This window comes from Hippoglossus stenolepis, chromosome 12 (genome assembly GCF_022539355.2).
Source record: "Hippoglossus stenolepis isolate QCI-W04-F060 chromosome 12, HSTE1.2, whole genome shotgun sequence".
Taxonomy (NCBI): Eukaryota; Metazoa; Chordata; class Actinopteri; order Pleuronectiformes; family Pleuronectidae; genus Hippoglossus; species Hippoglossus stenolepis.
The window spans coordinates 19,860,848-19,882,350 of NC_061494.1; the positions used below are offsets into that span (position 1 = coordinate 19,860,848).

A 21,503-nucleotide genomic window follows, 5' to 3' on the forward strand; every position below is an offset into this window, starting at 1 on the left:
ACATAACGACATAAAGCAACTAAGAACACACTGAGAATTCACAGAGTAAAGCTGGACTCTGGTCAAATTGGACACAGGAGCCATCAGAGATGATTCCAAAGCCTTATGTGAACCATTCTGAATATGAAATGTGTTTAGTAGATCGAGTTGAAAAGAGCCAACTGTTTTCCACGTGTTTCACAGAGGATTCGGTGTCTGTGACAAATCCTCAGTTAATGACTCAGCAGAAAACGATCCCCAAACAGCTCAGCCTGCTCTGCACTCAGAGTTTGTAAAGTGCTGCCACACAGAAAAGTCTCCTCACACTAAAATGTTGTGAGGCGAAACCCTCTTTGTTTGACCAGTGCTGGAGGCCAGTTTGACGATGAGATCATAAATTCAGATCTGAGCAAGACGCCACAGCAAGCACCTCTGCATCTTCAACATTTGATTCTCCGTCACATTAAATCAATTCAAAGCTTCGGACAATCAAACTTTATATTCTGTAAAACTGGAGCAGATCCTTTAACGACCTCATCATAACATAACCATAAGTGGTGGATTTCTTCAAAGGGTCTCAAATATCACTTATGTTGCAGTACGAAGTTCACACCTTTAATTTAAATAAATCATTCTGAAGATATATCCGCATCGTGTGTCTGACAGCAGCTGAACTTCTCTCCTGCTACAGTTTGATTGTGTTCTTTCCATTTCAAAGTCCTATTTGATCTGTTAATTGTTAATTTTAAAGGATTATTGCTGGTAGAGATGTTGAGGACTTCACACAAATCACTGGACCCAAGAGTCCTGGTTTCTTGAAATTGCTTCAGCACACAAGAATATGTATGAAATCCTCTGAGTCAAAGAGGGGATTAGATTGAGTTCTCATTAAAGCACAGGCTGTACTTTCGAGATGCACGTTTAAACCACCAGGATCTACTCACCTAAGATGGCCACCACCTCATCATCCTGAATGACCTCCAGAGATCCGGACACCACGAAGCAGAGGCTGTCCACACTCTCTCCACCGTGGTAGATGAGGTCGCCGGGAGCACAGTGGATGGTTTGAAACTCCATGGCCAGAGCTCTGAGGCAGCCGTCACTGGCCAGCCGGAAAGCCGGATGCTCTTTGAAAACCTTCCGGTTGAGATGAACACAAATATCGGCTCTCATGTCCTTCGGGCAAATCTGCAACACCTGGAAGAAAATCCAAGAGCAGAGAGAAGAGCTGAGGATCCAAGACAGACGGGCTTCGCTCAGGGTCGGGCTCAGCTAATTCTCTCTCAGGCCTGGTCAGGGTGAGACAGTAACTTGTGGCCTGAGCTGAACTCGAACACGCATGAGAATGTACTGCGTGGGTTTTTCACTGTGAAAATCTCGATTATCAAACCTTCAGCTGCCCCAGTTTGAATCCAACTCTGTGGGAAACCATAAGATCATTTCCTCTCTCGCTCTGCCTTGTTAATAGCCGTGCACGGGGAAGCAGTTGTGCAGAAACGATTTTATTCACTGGGACTCAGAGAATATTGGACTTGAATTCAGAAGCTCTCTCTTTTAGCTCTGTTTTTTGGTTTCTTCCAGCTCCTCGGGGAAATATGTGGAGCTTAAGCTGCTAAATACTCGTCTACGCTCCCCAGCTCGTCGCTAACGTCCATGTCTGCTGTTCAGTGCTGAGCCTAATATAGAGCCTGCCTCAAAGTACATGCATCATTTTGAGATTTTGTTTTTCAGAGAAGTTCAGAGAAGTGAAACGAATTATTTTGCAGCTGAATAGTGTTGAAATGTTTAGGAACAGTTTGTACTTTTCCCTTTTTTTTTTATTTAGTGTCATCAGTGGATGTTTCTTGGTGAAATCCAGCCTAAACACTAAGTGTGTACTTTTATTTTGTTTAATACGCTTTCAAAACCATGTACTCCAAACCCTCCAATTAAATTCTAATGTATCTTCCTGTTATTGTTCTCGAAGCATAAATTAACTGTCACAAGAAACACATTTTTATATGAAAAACAACAGATCTGGAGCTCCTTTCTTTATCTGTAGCTCGGGGGGGGGGGGTTCACTGAACAGCTGAAAGTGTCCAGATATGTCTGTGAACGCTGTTCTACTGTGAAGGTCACATGGAAGCTGTGAGCAGGTCAGCAGTCCAGCTGCTGAGTGTCACTGAGTGGCAGCATCTTGTTCGAGTGCATCTAATCACCAGGATGTCAGCCTGTTGCACGGCTCGGCCTTTAGAGCGAATCTCTTTGAAGACGAATGTCAAGCAGGGAGGGATTAGGAGCCATTTTTAGAGCCTTTAGAGTCGCCTGAAGCCACATGAACGATACACGGACACAATGTGGGGACACGGTTGGATTTTCATAAACAGCTAAATCCTTGTTTTATTAAAAGCTAAATTTCTAGTTTAAAGCGGAACATTATTCTATTTACGTGACTGTATTGTTTGGAAAGGTGGATTGAAATTGGAATGCAGGGATATTAAAAACCTTTCTGGCTTCACATGAACCAGAGTGAGATCAGTTCAATCAAACCGCTTCCAGCTTTAAATGTTTTAATTTTCACACGTTCACGTCCTTTCAACATCATCTGGGTTCAGCCGGACGCCTGCTGGTAACTGGTAATTGCCAAAAATTGCCAAACCATTGTTTGCTTTGGATAATAGTCTGTTACATGTTTTCACTGAATCGCCCCCCCCCCCCAAAAAAAAACAAACTTTATAATTTTATACGAATACCAAAAAGTAACATCAATAAAAAGAAAATCCTTTAGGTGACACAGATATTTCACCTCACTCTTCTTCATGGTGGAATTTTTGAGAAAATTAAACAATTATTATAATAAAATCCTTGAGAGGTGACACAGATATTTCAGCCCAAAGAGAAACGACAGAACTCAAGTACTCCGGCGCTGTAGAAGACGTGTGACGCACCTTTTCGGTGTCTATCCCCCGGGACATGGACCAAGTGGAGGCGATGTAGTCCATGACTCTCTCGCTCAGGCCTTTGGGAACCTGGTAAAGCTTGAGGAAGTCCCGGACGCTGTTGAGCATCTCGTGGTAACGATTGGTGTTGGCGTACATCTGCTGGAAGATCGTTGTCACGTTACCAAAGATGGTGGCGTAAAGCAGGGCTGGAGAAAAGAAGAGACATTTCATTTTCAAACACTGAAAGTTCAAGGGAGCATCGACAAAAACGTAATTTGCGATAGGATTTAAAAATTCCTTTCTCAGATGATCCAGTGGGTTTTGATAGTCCAGGGTCACACTGCAGATATTTTAAATTAAACATGAACAGTCTTTAACACGGAAATCAGGTACTTTCAAGGACATAAAAACCTGGTTTACAAGGACGGACAAAATAAGACTTAACGTGGTCAATCACGTGGGAAATAAACAGCTACTTCTCATCGTTTCCAGATAAATACAATCAACACATCTCGCGCCAAAGGGGAAAAACTATGATTACAGCTTTTTATTGCGTGTAAGCCTCCATTCTCGGGATGTTTTTCTTGTGATAGCACAATGAAAGAAAAGGCAAAAGAAAGAATACAGCGGTGCATCTGCGAGGTGCATGGGTAGTTGAACTGGTGCAACAGCTGGCGTGTGCGTGGATCAAAGCCATCAGATGTCTGCCCTGTATGGAGCAGTGTTCTCTTGGCAATGGAGCCCTAATTAGCCCTGCTAGGAGGGATGGAGAGGAAGCATGCCAGCCACACATTTCAATTATCCTCAGATGATGACAGTAACCTGTGCGTGTGCGATTGTGAGCGTGTGTGTGTGTTTGTTTATTTCACGGTGCACAATCAAAGTGTTGAAAAACTGCACTGGGAATAATACTAATTAAAAAGCGCTCAAAACTCCCCAAGGGCGAGGAGAGCCACAACTTTCATCCTTTCATCCCCATCGCTCACTCCTACTACTATGTTGTCAGGCGTTGCAGTACGATTTTTCTTTATCCCCCGAAACACAAAGGAGGGATATGTTCTTGTTTTGTTGCATCGTCTCAGCGCTGCACAATCGCAGACATCCAACTCAGCAAGTCGACAGATGAAGAGAGACGGTTTGACAACCGCCGCGTTTTTGAAGTCGCCAAAGTTTTCTGGACGACCACTACTTCCAAGCTTGACTGCAAAACGCTAACTTGTCTGATTAAGCAGAAAAACGCTGTCACAAAGGAAACTCAATCGGTCCCTGCGGAGCGGAGCTTCAGCTCGTCCCCAACATTCCTCCTCTACTTGCTGACGTGCACAACTCCGCCGCCGCTCCGCTCGGCATCCAGCAGCTGGCCCGTTTTAAACGTAGACAGTTGTCAGAAACTCAGGCCCCCGGGCCAACAGTTGCTATAGAAACAGGACATACTGTATATATACCTCCCACGCTTCCCCGTGCCAGCCCCCCCCCAATCCCCCGTCACACTGTGATCTTCTACTGCCAGCACCGATCCACTGACGATGGTAAAAATAGAACAGTATCAGGGCATCCATATTTCATAGAGAACAGCCATGGACTACAGTAGATTTCATCTACAACTCAATCCTCCTGAGGCTTTCTGGATACGCTTACGCTTCAGGTTGATTTGTATCCCACAATAACAAATTTAAAACAGATCCAAGCCTGCGGATGACTTTTAACCAGTTCCCCCACGAGAATATATTCATAAACCTGAACAGCCAAAAGGTAAGAGAGGGGCGGAGGACTGGGGCTGGGGGTGTGTGTGTGTGTGTGGGGGGGGGGGGCAAGCATCCTCTCGTCTCAGGGTTGAGATTGTGGCTGAAAAAAAGTAGCAGGGAGGTGAGGAGTGATTGCAGAGGGAGCACTGTGCTAAATTGATCTGGCAGCGTCAGTTATTGCTCCGAGGTGCTGCCGCCTGCGTGCAGTCACACATGATGGCGCCGCGCTGCACGCTGCATTATGAGACACACAAGCAGAAGACACCTTATAAATGTTTAATACAGGGAAGTGGAAAGGAGGGCACGCTGAGAAAACCCACCTCTTTTTCTTTTTTTTGTGCCGATTAGACGTCTTGTTAAATTAAATATATCTCAGTCACTATTATTCATGTTTAATGTAAAAGTGGCTTATTCTGCGTGTGGGTTAACCACAATAGTTGACTTTAATAGACATTATGCATCATTATTTGAATGTCGTTTTAATAATAGATTTCAGATGTGAGTGTATTTGGTGACTTTTTAGATTCACGGCTCGTCGAGTGGCCACAGACGCTCGTTTAGATGCTTTTTCGGAGTCGTTTAAGAAATACAAAAAAACTTGTTTGAGTCGCATCTTAATAATTCAGCACAGTATCACACAACAGACCGAGGGAATGAGCCTGATGCTGCCGAGAGTAACAGCTTCTACCGCGTCGATATATAAGAGAAGACAATGGTGCTGATGAGACTGCAAAAATAAATTTCTTAATGTCACATTGTATGAACATCACAATTTACTGAAGTCTGTTCTGCACCGCCTCAGTTCTAAGGACTTTGTTGCCCTGAAAAAAACTGAATATACACATGTAGGCTACTGTCGACATCTGCTTCATCATGTGAAAACTGCACTTTAAGGTTCGCAGTCCCAGCCGGTGTTTACCTGAAGCTAATTAACCATCTTTTGCTGACATTTCTATTCTGATGCTCCAATTTCTAACTAAGTTGGTCCTGTCACACGAATAAAGCAGAGGCTACATGTAATCGTAATGGAGGAGAAAATAAAGCTAACAAAGATTAATCATCCTCCTAACAGGCAAAAAGTTTTGGTTTTACAACTTATATTGAGCTAAGTGACAACTGACCAACATGCGACTACACTACCAGATTTTACTGTCGTTTTATTGATAAAGATTTATTGGCGGGAAAAGATCTCACTGGCCATTAGCATCGTTGTCAGCTCGTTAGCGTTTAAATTACCATGATTCTTTGGTCACCATGGTAATTGTTAGGTCGGCTGCTCCAAACAATGACACGTCAAGTATAATACGTCTGTCACATGATGATGTAACAGCAATTCAATCCCATGTGAGCTTGTGAAAGACAGAAAATAAAGTTTTGTGTTGTTTTTGTGTTGTTTTTAAACACACTTTACATCACAACCCGTGCACTTTGGTGAGTAAACACACTAAATGTCCAGTGTCTGAAAGTGGTATTTGACTGTGTTGTTTGTTGCATGAGTCAAAAGTGCTTTCAGTCTGAAAACTGTTCAGAACACAGGCCCATGATGGTGTAGATGAAATAAAACCCTCAGTGTGAGGAGTTCTGACATCGAACTATATTCAACCCGAGCAGATTTTCCCAGGTGAGTTAGAGAGTTTGAAACATTGCTCAACTAATTATCAAGTTTTTTTTTTTTTCTGGACGTCAGGGGCTCCATGATTCATTTATTCACCTACTTCGGTGCAGTGTGGTTGTAAAGAGCATAGTTAAACTTCTCATGTATCATGTATTTGCAGCATTAGAGAGAAGGAGAGACGCCTTCACTCACATCCAATCATCATCATGGCCACGGCGAAGATCTTCTCCCCGTCCGTCGTGGGGGCGATGTTCCCGAAGCCGATGCTGGTCAGGCTGGTCATGGTGAAGTACAGGGAGGTGATGTAGACCGAGTCCTTGTTCGGCCCGCCCTCCCACTTCCCTAAGCCGCTGGCGTTGAAGCGGTACGGCGAGCCGGCCGACACCGCCAGGATGTAGAGCCAGCTGTCCTCGCGCACGATGTTGGTCTCCTCATCGATGATCTCGTAGTCGCCGATGCTGTACCTGGAGTACGAATAAGCATCATGAGGCAGCTGCATCTCACACAGCTTGACCACAAGAACCCCTTTCTGTAGGAGAGGAGAATTTATATCTGAAGTTTGTGCCATAACTTTAAATCAAGACTTGGAGTCTACAGCCAATTTGTTCAACACCCTGTTGAGTTGGTTGTTTATGAAACCTCTGAGTTAGCTTCCTGGGGGAAAACCTTGGAGACGAATACAAATCTTTTTGAATATAAATTTGGTGAATGTCATGATGCAGCAACATTTTTTGATTTTGCTCAAGTTTTCAGTTGAAGTTGTGAACACCGAAGAGGAAAAGGCTTAGTTTGAATCTTTTCTAGACGCCCGGGGAGGTAAAACTCGACCCAAGAGGAAAGGAGGAATAAAAGAAAACCAACAAACTAAACAGATTTCTGTGTGACGGGATTTAGATTTTCTTATCAATACCCTGGTGATTATCAAATACCAACAACCGCTTCCGTTAGTCCGTGGCGAGCGGAGAGGGGGGCGGCTGCTGCTGCTGCTGCTCCTGCTGCTGCTGCTGCGAGCGGGCCTGGCTATTCGCTGCTGTCATCCGAGTGGACGGTGGTTCAACTTTTCTCAACACGACGCCACAACTCCGAGTGTGACCATGGCAACCGCAGAAACCACACTGAGGGAAGTGGTACAGGGGCTGATTTTTACTGCTGTGTGGTTTTTGAAGCAACAGCAGCCTTATTAAATAGTCTGATTACACTGTCTGGGGGAGAGAACCCCACAGGAGGCTTAAATAATGCATATTAGCCCGGTTGGTCTCATATTAACATACAATATTTGAAATGGCCTCTTGTGTTTGTCTTCATGTGTGTAAATGAAAGTGTTAATATTTGGTTATTTTGTACATAATATATAAACATGAGAGGGCGTCTGCGAAGGAAAAATCTGTACCCATCATCCACTATCAGACATATTTTTGTATGCAGGTCATTGTATTGTCGTGATGTGTGTGTGTATTTCCAAACATAACAAACATGATGGGAACTTATTGCCTCCACCACACTTGCCCCCTGCAGAGGAGCTGATCTGATTAGACTTCGGAGGCCCGTGATCCACACATTTACATATTAATGAAGGAAAAAAACAAATTCTCTTGAAACCCGCTGTAACTCTGTCATGCAGGTTTTTATAGTAGGAAAAAACACACAGGTTTTAACACGTGAGCACAAGTGTGTGGTGACAAAAACACCAACAGCTAATTAATGCATTAATTAGGTTAATCCACGACCTCATTACATTACCTGGCTCTGCGATTCATTAATCACACACTCAAGCACAACGTGTTCATTTCATGTGAGTCTGTTTTACTCTTTAACAGATGTTAGACTGAACGTGAAAAATGCTGCCTAGGATACACATTCTATATATTACACTTAAAATGGTGGGAATTTGGGTGTGGACAAACATTTTGAAATGATATTTGAGGTTCAGGTCGAGTTTGGTCACGTTGGCTTGTCTATATACTTGATTTCTTACATGTCACGTGCCTTAAATGTGGGAAAAAACATCAGGTTGGTGTCGGGTTCAGCAACAAAACCAGAATGTCTGCTGGGTTTGTTAGGACAGAAAATTCCGGCCCAAGAGAAGGTTTAATCAAAGTTATAGAGTGAAATGTAACGATGAATTAGTGATGGATAAATGTCGTGAACGTACCAGATGCAGGCGAGCCAATGGGCAGCCAGTCCGAAGACACACACCAGCAGGACCAGCACGGCCGCCCCATACTCGATGTAGTGATCCAGTTTACGGGCGACCCGACCCAGACGGAGGAGCCGGACCACCTTCAGGGAGCTGAACAGGCTGCTGATGCCCTACGGCGGAAAACCAAAGAGGAGAAAGAGACAGACTTTAAAAACAACATCGATAAAAGACAGAAAGGCGCAAAGTTTAAATACAAGTATGTTAATTATAAAAAGACCCATTTAACTTTTTTACAACCATCTATGCAAAAATCACAAACTATACACAGTTGTATACATCTATGAAGATATCTACAAGTGTTTATTACAATTATAAATTATCATATGCAGACATATTGCATATAATTATATATGGTTTGTACTATATTATCATTTATTAAGTTATAGGTGCCCACAGGAGTTACAAGTGTTGACATATACATTTATATTTGTTAACAACTACATAATTGTGTGTTCATGTTCTGCATATTAATGCCACATGGAAAGTGTTATCAATTATACTCTCCAGTATATACTTGCAGTACAGTATCACTCTTTTAGTTCAGTTTCTAATTATAAAACGTTTCACTAATGTTTTTCTTTTATTCCATTTTTCTATCTTTATCTCTCTCTGTATCCTCAAGTTGTTTGTGTTTCATTATCCATGAGTGACTGGTTGCTGAACGCTGCGACTTCCTACTGGGATTAATTAAGCTCTTGCGGGATAAAATTAACTTTGATAGCTCTTCATGTAGAGAAATAGGTGCAAGAATTACAGTTGTATTTTTTTGTTATTTACAATTAAACTAAATGATTCACAAGAATCTGCCTCAGTCTAAATAATATTCTTCGCCATATAAAACCAGCTGTGAACATAAAGTGAATTCCTCCGGTGAGTGTGACGACAGGAAAGCATTTTAAAAGAATCAGGAGACGAGTGTATGAACCTGTTTTGTGGTGATGTTATACGAGCACAAGAGCAACACAACAGTGTGAACATGCGCCGAGTTGATTTTAAAATACATTCCCCTGCAATGTGATGAAATTCCACAACACACACATATATATATATATACGTTACATAACCAGCAGCTAAATGTCTGCTCAGCTTAACTGTGCAGTGAAACACCCACTCAGTGATTCAAACAGACAACTGCAATCCCATCAGTCTGCTCTGCTCTCTGCTGCTATTGCGTGTGTGTGTGTGTGTGTGTGTGTGTGTGTGTGTGTGTGTGTGTGTGTGTGTGTGTGTGTGTGTGTGTGTGTGTGTGTGTGTGTGTGTGTGTGTGTGTGTGTGTGTGTGTGTGTGGTGGCAGGAGGGGTATTGATTTTGCTAATGTGCTGTGGTCTGCAATGCGAGCAGACCTACAACTGCAGCGCTCGCTGTCACTCGATCTGATCAAGCTGCCGGACACCTCGGCTTCACTAAAATCACTTTACCGACCTGAGCTCCAACACAATTCAATTACCACTGCAGTGTCGTGCTGGTGAGCTCTGCTGCTGCAGCTCGACTCAAAACACACGAGTTGAGAGAAAAGGTGCGACGCTGAATAGATATGGAAAATACAAAAATACGTCATTAAAGGAATAGTTCAACATTTTGGCATCAGGAGGGAGATGAGACTCTCCGCGGCTTCGCCTCAGCTCGGCATGAAGACCAGAAACAGAGGGAAGCAGTTTTTGAAAAGTTTCTAAATTGTTACAAAAACCTCATTAACTAACACAATGCATCTTACTTGTTTAATCAGTAAACACAGAAACCAACCACAGAAGTCTGAGCTAAGCTAAATGGGCCTGAATCGGGCGGCTGCAATCACATCAGCGGTGTGAGTCTCGTTTTGGCCATCAGCCCTCATGCAACTTTAATGACGCTGTTGTTCATTCTCAAACTGCGGAACACAATCTGATCGATGTCGTCTCCTGGCAGTGAAAAGCTTTGGCGGTGACATTTGTGACATTTATTTCCTGCATTGATGCGTCGGCCGTCGTTCTCATCGAGCACCGCGCGGCCGCTTAAAATGCTGGCGCGAGGATAAACGTGGAGAGTGTGTGTGCAAAGATGTGGTCGTTGATGGGAGGGAAACGTGTGTTTGTCAGTGGTGCATGTGAAAATGAAAAAACACAAAACTGTTCATCATCATCATCATCATCATCATCATCATCATCATCATCATCATCATTATTCTGATCAAACTGAAGCCTACTTGAGTGACAGCTCGGTGGTTCCAATTCTTCCCATCGCGTCCCATGCATGAACAAAGGCGGAAGAGGAGGGGGTGGGGGGGGCCATGCAAACAGAACAGAGGGATGAAAAAGAAGAAAAACAAATACGAAAAAGCACAAGTAAGAGAGAAGACACTTGATCAGTGGTAAGCGATGGATTAAACACATGAGAAAATCAATAATCAGGCTTTAAAATGAAAAGAAGCATAAAAGAAACCAACATTCTCTGTGATTGTAAACATGTGCAGTGACCGGAGCATGCAGACAATCAGCTGTTTGCTCAAACACTCAGACGACAGCGTGAAGTGGATCATTCTCTGTTGTTTGGGTCGTTAGAAGATGAAATGAGACGATAACGCGGAGATTCAGTCTCAAGGTGATGATTTTAAGATTTGCCGAGAATAACTTTGACAGCCGCTCCTCGCTAATGATCTTCCACTTCCCAGTTTGTAAAACCTGTTGGGGAAAACAGCCATCAAAGTTATTCATGTCAGTCGTTAAGATCTGCAGCAGCGGCAATACGTTCTGCTGCTGCTTTAGTAACGTTGGGCAATCGTTTACCAAACCCTCGTTTACCCGCGGCCACGGATTCACCTCAAAGCAGTTTGCAGCGAATCGGAGTCGCTGAGTTGTTGCAGAGACGCAGCGGAAGATGATCCTGGAAGTTCTGATGTCGGTTCAGAGACAACGTGTCCACAACCTTATCGTAGGTTGCAATGTAATATTCAATCATTGGCAATATCATTAAAGTCCAATATACATTAATGTAGTTTATTGTGTGTGCATTGTGTCCAAGGATGAGTAGGAGGTAGAGTATTGGTTTTAATGTCCTACCTCTGATTTGAATGTGTTTGTCATTCTTATCCCAAGAGTTTAAAACTACAGAGGAGCAAAAATCTGTCTTAAAAAATATAAATATGAATGTGACATTTAATGAGATCATTTTTCACCCGTAGCGTAAAGAATGCGAGTTTCAAACTTGTAAGAAAAATCCGTTTTGCACGTTTTAAGAGAGAGGACGTGCATTGACAGCATTTGAGTCATCAGGGATTCACCTGCATTGGAGTGAGAAACTTCTGTTGTTTATTAAAACAAACATACATTTAATCAACAAAATAGAATTTAAACAGATGAGTTAATAATTTCCCCTGAACTCAAACAGAAAACTTTAAAAGACACCAGTCTGGTCCTTTTGTGGTCGTTGCTTTTCTCTTCTTCTGCCTTGTTTCTCTGGCCCTGCTGACCCCTGACTGCTTCTAGCTCCGGACGCGTGTCAGCGTTTCAGATGCTGAAGTGTTGAAAGACTAGAAAGCACAAAAATGCTGGAGCTGCAGATACAAGCCTCGCTGACCACCGACCAACAAGCCTGTTTTTTAAAGTATTACCCCAGCGCGTCGTGTCCCCTCATACGGGAACGTGCTGCCCGACGGCCCCCGAGAGCCAACGTGCACCGAGCCGCTCGCTGTGTGACACACTGCGCGGTTAAATGCCATCACAGCACTTTGCACAACCACGTCATTGCAACAACACGCACACACATCATGAGACACGTCACATTCAAGCACACGGAGGCGTCCGCACACAGTGATGCATTGATATAATGAAAACCAGCAAGTGCAGGAACCCAGGGATCCATTTAATCAATCAATGTGTATGTGTGCGCGTGTGCGCATGTGCGCGTGTGTGTGTGTGTGTGTGTGTGTGTGTGTGTCTGTGTCTGTGTGTGTGTGCATGTGCGTGTGTGTGTGCTGGCGGAGAAAGGAAATCAGTGATTTAAAGGAGCATTTGGATCCGATTCAGAAGCTGTAGTTGCACTATAAAGCTCTAAAGATGTAAAGTAAGCGTCAGCTGGATGTTTTCTGATTGGATTTCATCAGCAAATATAGAATATTTTAACATGATTACAATCTGAGAGGCCATTTGTTCCCATAAATAAAACTGGAGTATTACATAGTCGAGCACAAACCTCCGTCAAGGCCGAACAATCTTACACATGAGGTTCTAAATACTTAAATGTAAAAGAAAAAAGGGAGCGGTCCGATAACCTTAATGGTTTATTAGCCATCAAACATAGTCTGAAACCATAAATATCAGCCCACTAAATATGCCTGATCTTTTTCAAATTAAAATTTAACAAAAAGGTTGAAAAATATCCTTTCACATATGAAGAAAGCAGCAGGAGTTCCTGAGGTCGTTCACGGAGGCCACATGTTTTTGTTTATCGGCCCTTATCACCAAAACCCTTTGAATCTCATTGTCTCTCCAAGTCTTCAGTGGCATCTTCTACATGTGAGGCTCCTCTGTACAATACCTGAAGTTCAGTGCACGTCCGAAAGCAGCTCAAGGTTCATGTTAGCATAATCCTACTTAATGATAAAGCAACAATCACATGTTTTCCCATGACTTGATCCTTTTGTCAGCTGCCATAAGGTGTCAGTGGATTTGGCGCATTAGTGACACAGCTGAGCTCTGAGGAGAGAGCCTCAGCTTAATAATGTAAACGCTCCAGTCCCAATTAAAATGTGCCAATTATCTCAAGATCCTGCCGCAGTTACTCCACCAAACCCTCCTCGTCCTGCCGGAGATCCGCACGCAGACATTTTATTATGCTGCTCACTCAAACTCACTTTTTCCCTGTCACCATACAAAACAGCAGGATCTGATGTCGGCTACAGTGGTTATTAAACATGGTCGAGTGCCTGCATGGAAACCTAATAACCTGCCAGCTCCGTTCAAAGGGATCAGCTCTTCAATCTTAACACAGTTTGCTGGGGAAACAAAAAACATGAGCAGGCAAAGAACAAGTCTGCATTTTTTAAATTTGTTAGAAGTCACACAAAACTACTGCATCTTTTACTACAATTCAAAACAACAACAACACACCAGTACTGGACCTTTGAATACTAACATTGATATTTAAGAGTTGAATAAATCAGATAATATTGAGGGATGTTACTTTCATTAGGTACATTTTGCACATAAGCACTAAACCCTGACTCATATATAGGTTTGTGATTCTTTAAGTTCTATATATTTGGTTGCATTTGTGTTGTGTTGTGTTGTTATTTTTAGTTAAGTGTTTATAGTTAAACTGTAAAATATCAATATATTTGCTGATATATTGTTTGGTTTTTTTTTCTCCCTAATATTGGTATCAGCATCAACCCACAAAAATCCATATTGGTCGGGCTCTCATTAGCGCACAACAATTATCTATCACTAACTACAAATCTATCCGTCCATTATCTACACCACTTATCCTGTGAGGGTCAGAGGGGAGTGACCCTGAAAGCAGCCTGGGCCAATCCCAGCCGACCTTGGGCGAGAGGCGGGGGTAAAGCCTGGCCAGGTCGCCAGCGTATCACAGGGCCGACCCACGGGGACAAACAACCATTCACACTCATGTTTACACCTCAATGTAGAGTCTCCAGTTAACCGGAGTCCAATCTGCATGTCCTTGGACTGTGGGAGGAAGCCGGAGTAGAAACTGACTCCACACAACATGGCCCACTAACCTATAAATCAACTCATAAACTAACGGCTGATTAAATGTCTCTTCAGCTCCGTCAATCATCAATTCATCCGCTGATTACTTTTGATTTCGTCTATAAATTGTCAGATAAATAGCCATCACAATTTCACAGACTTATTTAATCTGACCAACAGTCTAACACCCCAAAAATATTTGATTTAAGATCACGTAAGACAAAGAAAAACAGAAAATGGTCACGTTAGAGAATCTGGAACATGCAGATGATCGGCGTGAAGATTTGAAATATGATTAACAAATAGTTTCTCGCCCTCGCAGACACACAGAGCCGCCGCACTCACCTCGTCCACGTTCTCGAAGGCGTTGATGACGTCGTACGGCAGACAGGACAGCAGGTCGATGACAAACCAGGTCTTCAGGTAGTTCATTCGAATCAGCTTCGGGTCGGAGATGACCTCGCCGGCGGGCCCGACGAACGTGGTGTGGAAGTTCAAAACTATATCCACCAGGAAGATGACGTCCACGATGCTGTCCACCACCAGCCACGTCACGTTGTTCTGCTTGGTCTTGAAGGAGACGTTGTAGGGCACCATGATGGCCGTGTAGAAGGTGAGGATGAGGATGACCCAGTCCCATGTGGTCTTGAAGAGGCAGTAGTGCAGGATGATGTGAGGGGGGGTTTTGGGCGTCTCCTGCTTGTACTGAGGGAGGAGATCTGAGCCAAGCTGCAGAACCTGCAGAGAAATGTCACGGGAAAGTGTAACGGCTCAGAGGAATGTGTTTTAGATTCTATAAGTGAACAGAAGTCAGTGACGGGTCTGTACCTCAGCTAAGCGCGAGTGCTTGTGGACGTTCTCTCCTTTGTGGACCGTGGGCTGCAGCTGCTGTAAGACTCCTCTGCTGCTTGTTAGAGCTCGAGTCAGTCGGGCAAACTTCCCCCAGCCTGAGGATTACAAACACAAACGGTATATGCACAAGCTTTAGGTTTAAATTTAGAGATGTTTTCAGGGCTGCAGCAGGTTTTTCTAAACACGTGGGGATTCTTCATAAGACTCACATAGTCTGAAGTGTTGTTCTCTTTTTTAAACAAACTGCTTGGCAACCGGAGTTCTCAAACCTTGAGTATGTCCTCTGCATCACCAGCTTTAAAAAGAGCCTCAGGTTTGTGTTCGGATTAGTTGACGATGTCTGACTCGTATCATCTGGAAAATGTTCTCATAGTGGAAAGAAAAATGTTTTGGGGTCCAGTGGCTTCATGTCGACACAGCGTGATACCGAGTGCAGGACCTACTGAAAGGTCAAAACATCCTTTAGCAGGAGAACTGGGCTTCTTCTGGGACGCTGCACATTTTTACTGTGGATTAATAACAACTGCAATGGCCTTTTCATGTTTACATGTTTCTCTAAAGCTGCAAAAAGCCGTTACAGGTTGTGGATACTAGGTTGTGAGGGTTTATATTCCAGTTTATATCCTGTTCCATTACTTGTTAAATTCATCACCTTCTGAATTTAAATAAATAACTTTTAATGATACTGATCCATAAAGAATTACCAAATGCAAGTTCACAGATTTAGCATTGCACCCCTGTGGCATAGTCAAGATGGACGATTTAAAAAAAAGATCTGAATTCTTATTCCACGCATTCTGCTTCTTGTGGAAATCTGCTGCCCTCATTACCCACAATGCAACTCGAGTAGCCTCAGGTAGAGATGAGATCCAACTATTTCATTTTCAAGCTTCAAGTCTTCACACCCAACTGATTAGTGAGTGATTTGAAACCATTTATCAGACTTTGCGCAACTGGAGCCCAAAAAAAAGATTTTATACAACTTCCTCTCATATTATGCAAGATCTAATAACAGATTTTAGTGTGCAGAATCTGTGAAGTTCTCCTCAAAGTTAAAGCCAAACTATTTCAGAATGACCTCATATGAACATTTGCTGATCTGCTGCTCCTGTGGTGGAGTTTTGCTTTGTCAATATCAGGCCCCTTTATTTCAGCAGCAGTGATTTATTCATGTCTTCATAGGAATAAGGAATAACCGCAGCCACTTTCTGTTCCGGCAGCACAGACCCATGCTGGTGATTGTCGCCCGCAGGCCATGTCGCCTGTGAGAGCGTCTGTACTGATGCCTGCAGCTGTGATGCTACCTGTTGATGCTATGATGTTTGTTTGTTTTCCACCACTGTGTGTTTAAAGTTGCTCTTTTGCACTCAGTCATGTTCTATTCCAGCCGTCTTCAACAGTTACGCAGTTATTCAGTGGAAACATGAATTGTTTCTTTGTGTTGTGAGCTGATAACCTCCGTGATGGGGGTGTTTGATTGACTGGGTACTTGTCGGAGCAGATGCACAGCGCACAAGGTCGAATGGTGATTTCCTCTGCCGCTCTCATTTGATGATCTCTGTATAAAAAGCTGGAGATCATTCGATGCCCTTATTTTAATCTCCGGGACGTAGAAATAACTTCCGCTGCGTCAGAAAGGCTTCGTTTCTGACAGAGGGCGTGAGGCTGAACAAAGGAAATGTGCCGACTCTAACCTTTGGAGGAATCGTCTTCAATGGGCTGTTTGAAGGCCGTTATATCGCTGAACGTGCACAGAAACAGGACCACCTTCTCCTGTTCGTTTCGAATGGGCGCAATCTTCACAAAAAACCAAACAGGCGTCCCTGGAAGTACAGAAAAAAAAACAACACACACCTTTAATGTTACTTTTTGGGTCTGCGTGAGTGTGCACGTAGCAGAAAATCTTGATAGCACAGTGTTAAGTAAAAGAGAAACGTTGTGGAGAGTTTAAAAACGTTCCGTTTCCCTGCACCACCTGCAAGCAGATGGAAGGTTACACCTGCGAGAGGAAACAAACACAGCGTCGCATTTTTCCGGGGGAAGGTTTCCTCTGGTCTGGCTCTCGACCAATTAGCACATTTCTACAGAGGTAGAAATGTTCTGGGCTGTGTTTGAACTCGGCTCAGTATCTTACACGGGCTGTGAATACATTTGCATGACAAGAGAGTGGAACAGCACATTTCTCTCCTTCTCTTACATTCGGCGTCGATACTCACTGTTCTTCTTGTACATCAGTATTTCAAATGAGTTCATCTCGTAATTCTCGAACGTTAGTCGCACTTTCTCCGTCGTGTCCTTGTCTGTGAGCTCCCCGTACATGAAGCTGGAAAGCACAAAGGGAAGTGACAATTTGAATATTTAATAGATGGATTCGTTCTGGCACAAAAAAAAGAGCTGAAGTTGAAGGTTCAACTGTGTCAATATCTCAATGGGTTTGTTTCTAAAGTACACCGCCTCCTGAAACTGTGGCATTTATATCATCATACTAAACTTAAACCTCTTCTTTAATATAAATCTGTATTTTCTAAAAAAACTAAAAAACTAAAGAGACCACAAAAGGATAAGCTATCGAACTACAAATTCCAGAAATCTCGGGAACCATTCATTTCATTGGCTTCACACTTGGCATGTATATTGTTAAAGGCCAAAGAAAGTACAGGGTCAAACTTGGTGTGATTTGAACACGTGATACTTCTCGTGATGAGTAACGAGCATGATAAGGATAAAAATCTAACTTTTAACGTTTGTCATGCTAACTTACACTGCCGGCATATTCCAGAAATCTGTCTGTCTGCCTGTGGCTTGTAAAACTCAAGAAACCATCATCTTATCGGCTTCACACTTGGCATGTGTATTGTTAAGGGCTCAAGGAAGTGCAGTGTGGAATTTGGTGCAAGTTGAAGACGCGATACTTTCAATATGAATGAACTTTGAATAAACAAGCGAGGTGATGTTGTTGTGATCGATATCGGCAAAATCAACTGACTCTTCAGTTTGAACAAACAGGTGAACAGCTCTTTGTGCAGCAGCAGGGGGCAGCTTCAGGGTTCTATGGAGCAGCCGTGCAGCTCGATCACTGCGTAAGGTCACCTTTACGGTTTCAGATAGAAAGCTGCAACCAAGCGTCACCACAGGCCAAAGAAAAAGCCCTTTTCCATACAAGCAAGTTTAGAACGAGCACTGCATTAAGCCTTTAAACTTCAACCTTTGGTGTCCACTTAAATATAAATGTATATTTTCTAAATGATTATGTGCTAAAGTTTCATCTAAATTGTGCAGACGAGCTGATTGCCACGGAGATCTTCAGAGAGGTTTACACTGCAGGAATAGGCTCCATTAAATATGGAGCACGAGCAGATTAACGCTCATTGAAATATATCCTGAAAGCATAAAAAAGATAAATGCAATCTGGTCTCTAATTGGCCGAATGCAAAGTACCGCGCAAAAACCAATTAAACCTGGAGATGGGTCAAGCAACCATGAGCACATTTAACCGGAGACATTCATCTCACTTTGCTTGTGTCTGCCACCCCCGGTAGCAGCATGTTCCAGCGTGAGCTAAATATAACGGAGTTTGTTGTGAAATACAAGAGGAAGGCTAAATTTAATGAGACTACGTTCTGACACTGCAGAGACTCTTCAGACCAGCGCTCGATAGAACATCACTGACGAATGTCCTCTCTCTTCTTCTCTCGGAGAGGAGAGGGATTTATCTTCAAAGGAAGAAATAAAAAAACGCCTGAAAAACCAACCCTCAATAGCTTTCTTGTCATGCATGAGAAATTCCCACAGGTCTGTCACTGTATGTTTACGGGATCCAACACGGAGAAGGACTTATGCATAATTGAATAGACGTGCATCAAAATAAGAGTGGTTGAAATGGAAATAAACATCTTTGACCCGTGCGCATCTACAGTGAAAGAGGTTTAGTGATTAGACCTAAAGGAGGAATGAGTTCACATTTTATGTTTGAGTCACACTCAACATCAAACATCCACAGTGGGAATGTTTAATGCTTCGTAGTCATCAAGGCTCGTGAAGGAAAATGAATCTGTACGTTGCTGCTCCTGTACAACGCAGTTCAAATACTGTTGATATGATTCAAGGTATGAAAAGGACAGGAGGGTTTTCTTTCTCATTTCTTCACCGTCATGTGCCATCAGCTAACAACAAGATATTTTAAAATTATTACTACAACTGTATACACTAGTGGTATGAGGCTAGTGACAAGAACAACTGTGCAAAATGTTAAAATGTTCATTTCTTAAGTTTTTAATAATCCTATCTTCTGAATTCTGAAGCAGCAAACTGGCCTAATGGGACCCGACAAAAACACTAAGTCTTCTGCTGATTAATTACTGCTGCTAAACTTGTACTTAACTGGGAGTCATTACCTGAAATGTATTAATCTACTAATTCCACAACCTTCTGTCTGTTTTTGAAACACATATCTCACAAACCATTCATCCTAACCCATCATGGACAGGGTGGAACGTGTCTTCTTCTACGTCCTCGGATAAACAACAGTGACTGAGGCGCCAGAGTCGCGTCTTGAGCCATTTGTCTGCAAATTAAAGGCACGATGTTTGTTTTGCTGCTTCAATGCTTTAGATTGAGCTGATTTACGGAGCTTTTATTTTGAAAAATGTTGAACTTGGATCTGCAGATTGTGTCGACAGACCTCTGGGGGAAAAAAATACCAGCAGTTAAGTGGATCATTCAAACTTGTATACAAACCACACACATGAATAATAACAAAGCCAATTAAGTTTCATTTTATGAAGAGGATTGTATACTATAGAATCTCCACTGCAGATAAACCAGGTAGGATGAACACAGAGTTTTCTAATATCATTCTGCACCATAGAAAAGATCTGCACACAACGTCCAGCACACAAACAATAAAGAAGTGACAGTAGCCACAGGCCAAGCAAACAGGCTGCATAGAACGGGCACTATATATATATATATTCAGAGTATACACACATTTAAATACCTACAAACAATACAATAGAAGATTTTAGGAGTTTTCCTTCCTCTTATAAACACCAGACTCCCCTCGATGGAGCAATCAAAAATAAGCCTTAAATTGTCTCACACTGTTAAATGTTTGTATTGGCACATGAACTGAAGCTTACGTTTGGGGAGCCGAGGGTCTGAATCTGTAAGAGCCGCAGTGCTGGCTGTGACACACACCATCTCCCACGGTTTTCAAATCTGGCAGCACCAACTGCTTCCAAGTGATCCCAGTAAAATAGCGTTTTACTGACGTGTTTATTACAGGTACAATAAACACAAGGGCTGAAAGTGTTTGAAAGAATTTCCCTTTATTCCTTGATGCATTTTGGATAAAACACCCCGGGAGACCGTGTCCACGCTTCACTGTTACAGTCAGTGATGTGGAGGCAGTTTCAGTTTTTACAGGCTGGTTACATCACAGATCTGTGTCTTCGTTATCGGGCTTCTGGTGTCGCAGGAGAAACAAATCCGCTGGATTCTCTTTAACGATGGGAATATCATTAGATCCAATGCGAGTGTTTTTCTTCATTTCTGTCAAAATAACCGAACGTATGGTTTTAACTTCCTCTGCTGAGGGACAGTGGGAGACGTAGTCCATCCAGAGTCCCCCTCTCAGTTACGTCTGGTATATATAAGGTCTCCTGAGCACCAGAAAACTGAGCTGCTCACCACGAGCTCAGCCACCCTGCAGAACGCAACACACACAGCTAATAATCGTAATTCACGTTTGAAACGAAGGGCTGTAAATCACTCGTCCCTCGTCCACCACTTAGGTCCAGTTTGAAACATCCATCTATGGACTGACGTGAAATGTTGCACAGAGCATGAATCCTGCCGACGCTGACGATTCGCCTGACGGTTCCTCTGGTTCCACAATGAGGCTGACATTTGTGTTATTGAGTGAAATCTCTCATCAACTATCAGACTGTCACAGGATATCGCACGCACACTTATAACTTATAAGTTTGTTGATCCCGTGGCATTTTATCTAGTGCCATCATGAAAATGTCACTTTTCATCACACTGTCCATTGTCCTTGTTTTTAGGGGTATGGCAGACAGTGTATACGTTTATATGTGATTATATTTTAGTTTATGTACTGTAAGGTTCTATACTAAGAAACACGGATCCCTACCTGCAGGTGCTGCTCTTCTGCATCACCTCTGCCCTGTGGTACCCAGACAGCTTGCAGAAACCATCATTGCTGTAGACAATGGGCCAGTCCACGATCTGAGCATTTCCCAGCACAAAGTTGGTATCTGGTTGAGAGTGAAAGGGCAGATAACTTTCAGACATTAAGACAGAAAACACGATACAAACACTTTAATCAGAGTTTGAGAAGGGAAGAGAGGCCGATTACATCTGATTTGAATCAAAGACAAGGGTTTGGTTGAAGTTATTCAAACACTGACAGGCCACAAAAGCAAATGTTAGTATAAGTATAGCAAATAAAAAAGTTAAATGTCTCACCTTGAGTTTAAAGAG

The 21,503-nt window shown here is 42.9% G+C and overlaps 1 protein-coding gene across 1 annotated transcript in view; it reads right to left on the minus strand.

Moving 5' to 3' along the window:
• kcnh1a (potassium voltage-gated channel, subfamily H (eag-related), member 1a) overlaps nucleotides 1-21,503 on the minus strand; it is a 38,904-nt gene that overhangs the window by 12,269 nt on the left and 5,132 nt on the right. Inside the window, exons 2-10 of the mRNA XM_035173406.2 lie at nucleotides 21,154-21,277; nucleotides 17,216-17,322; nucleotides 16,694-16,822; nucleotides 14,976-15,094; nucleotides 14,493-14,885; nucleotides 8,413-8,570; nucleotides 6,453-6,724; nucleotides 2,907-3,106; nucleotides 924-1,176 (exon numbers count right to left, since the gene is read on the minus strand). Of these exons, the coding sequence (XP_035029297.1) occupies nucleotides 924-1,176; nucleotides 2,907-3,106; nucleotides 6,453-6,724; nucleotides 8,413-8,570; nucleotides 14,493-14,885; nucleotides 14,976-15,094; nucleotides 16,694-16,822; nucleotides 17,216-17,322; nucleotides 21,154-21,277 (1,755 nt within the window). The remainder of the gene's footprint in view (nucleotides 1-923; nucleotides 1,177-2,906; nucleotides 3,107-6,452; nucleotides 6,725-8,412; nucleotides 8,571-14,492; nucleotides 14,886-14,975; nucleotides 15,095-16,693; nucleotides 16,823-17,215; nucleotides 17,323-21,153; nucleotides 21,278-21,503) is intronic.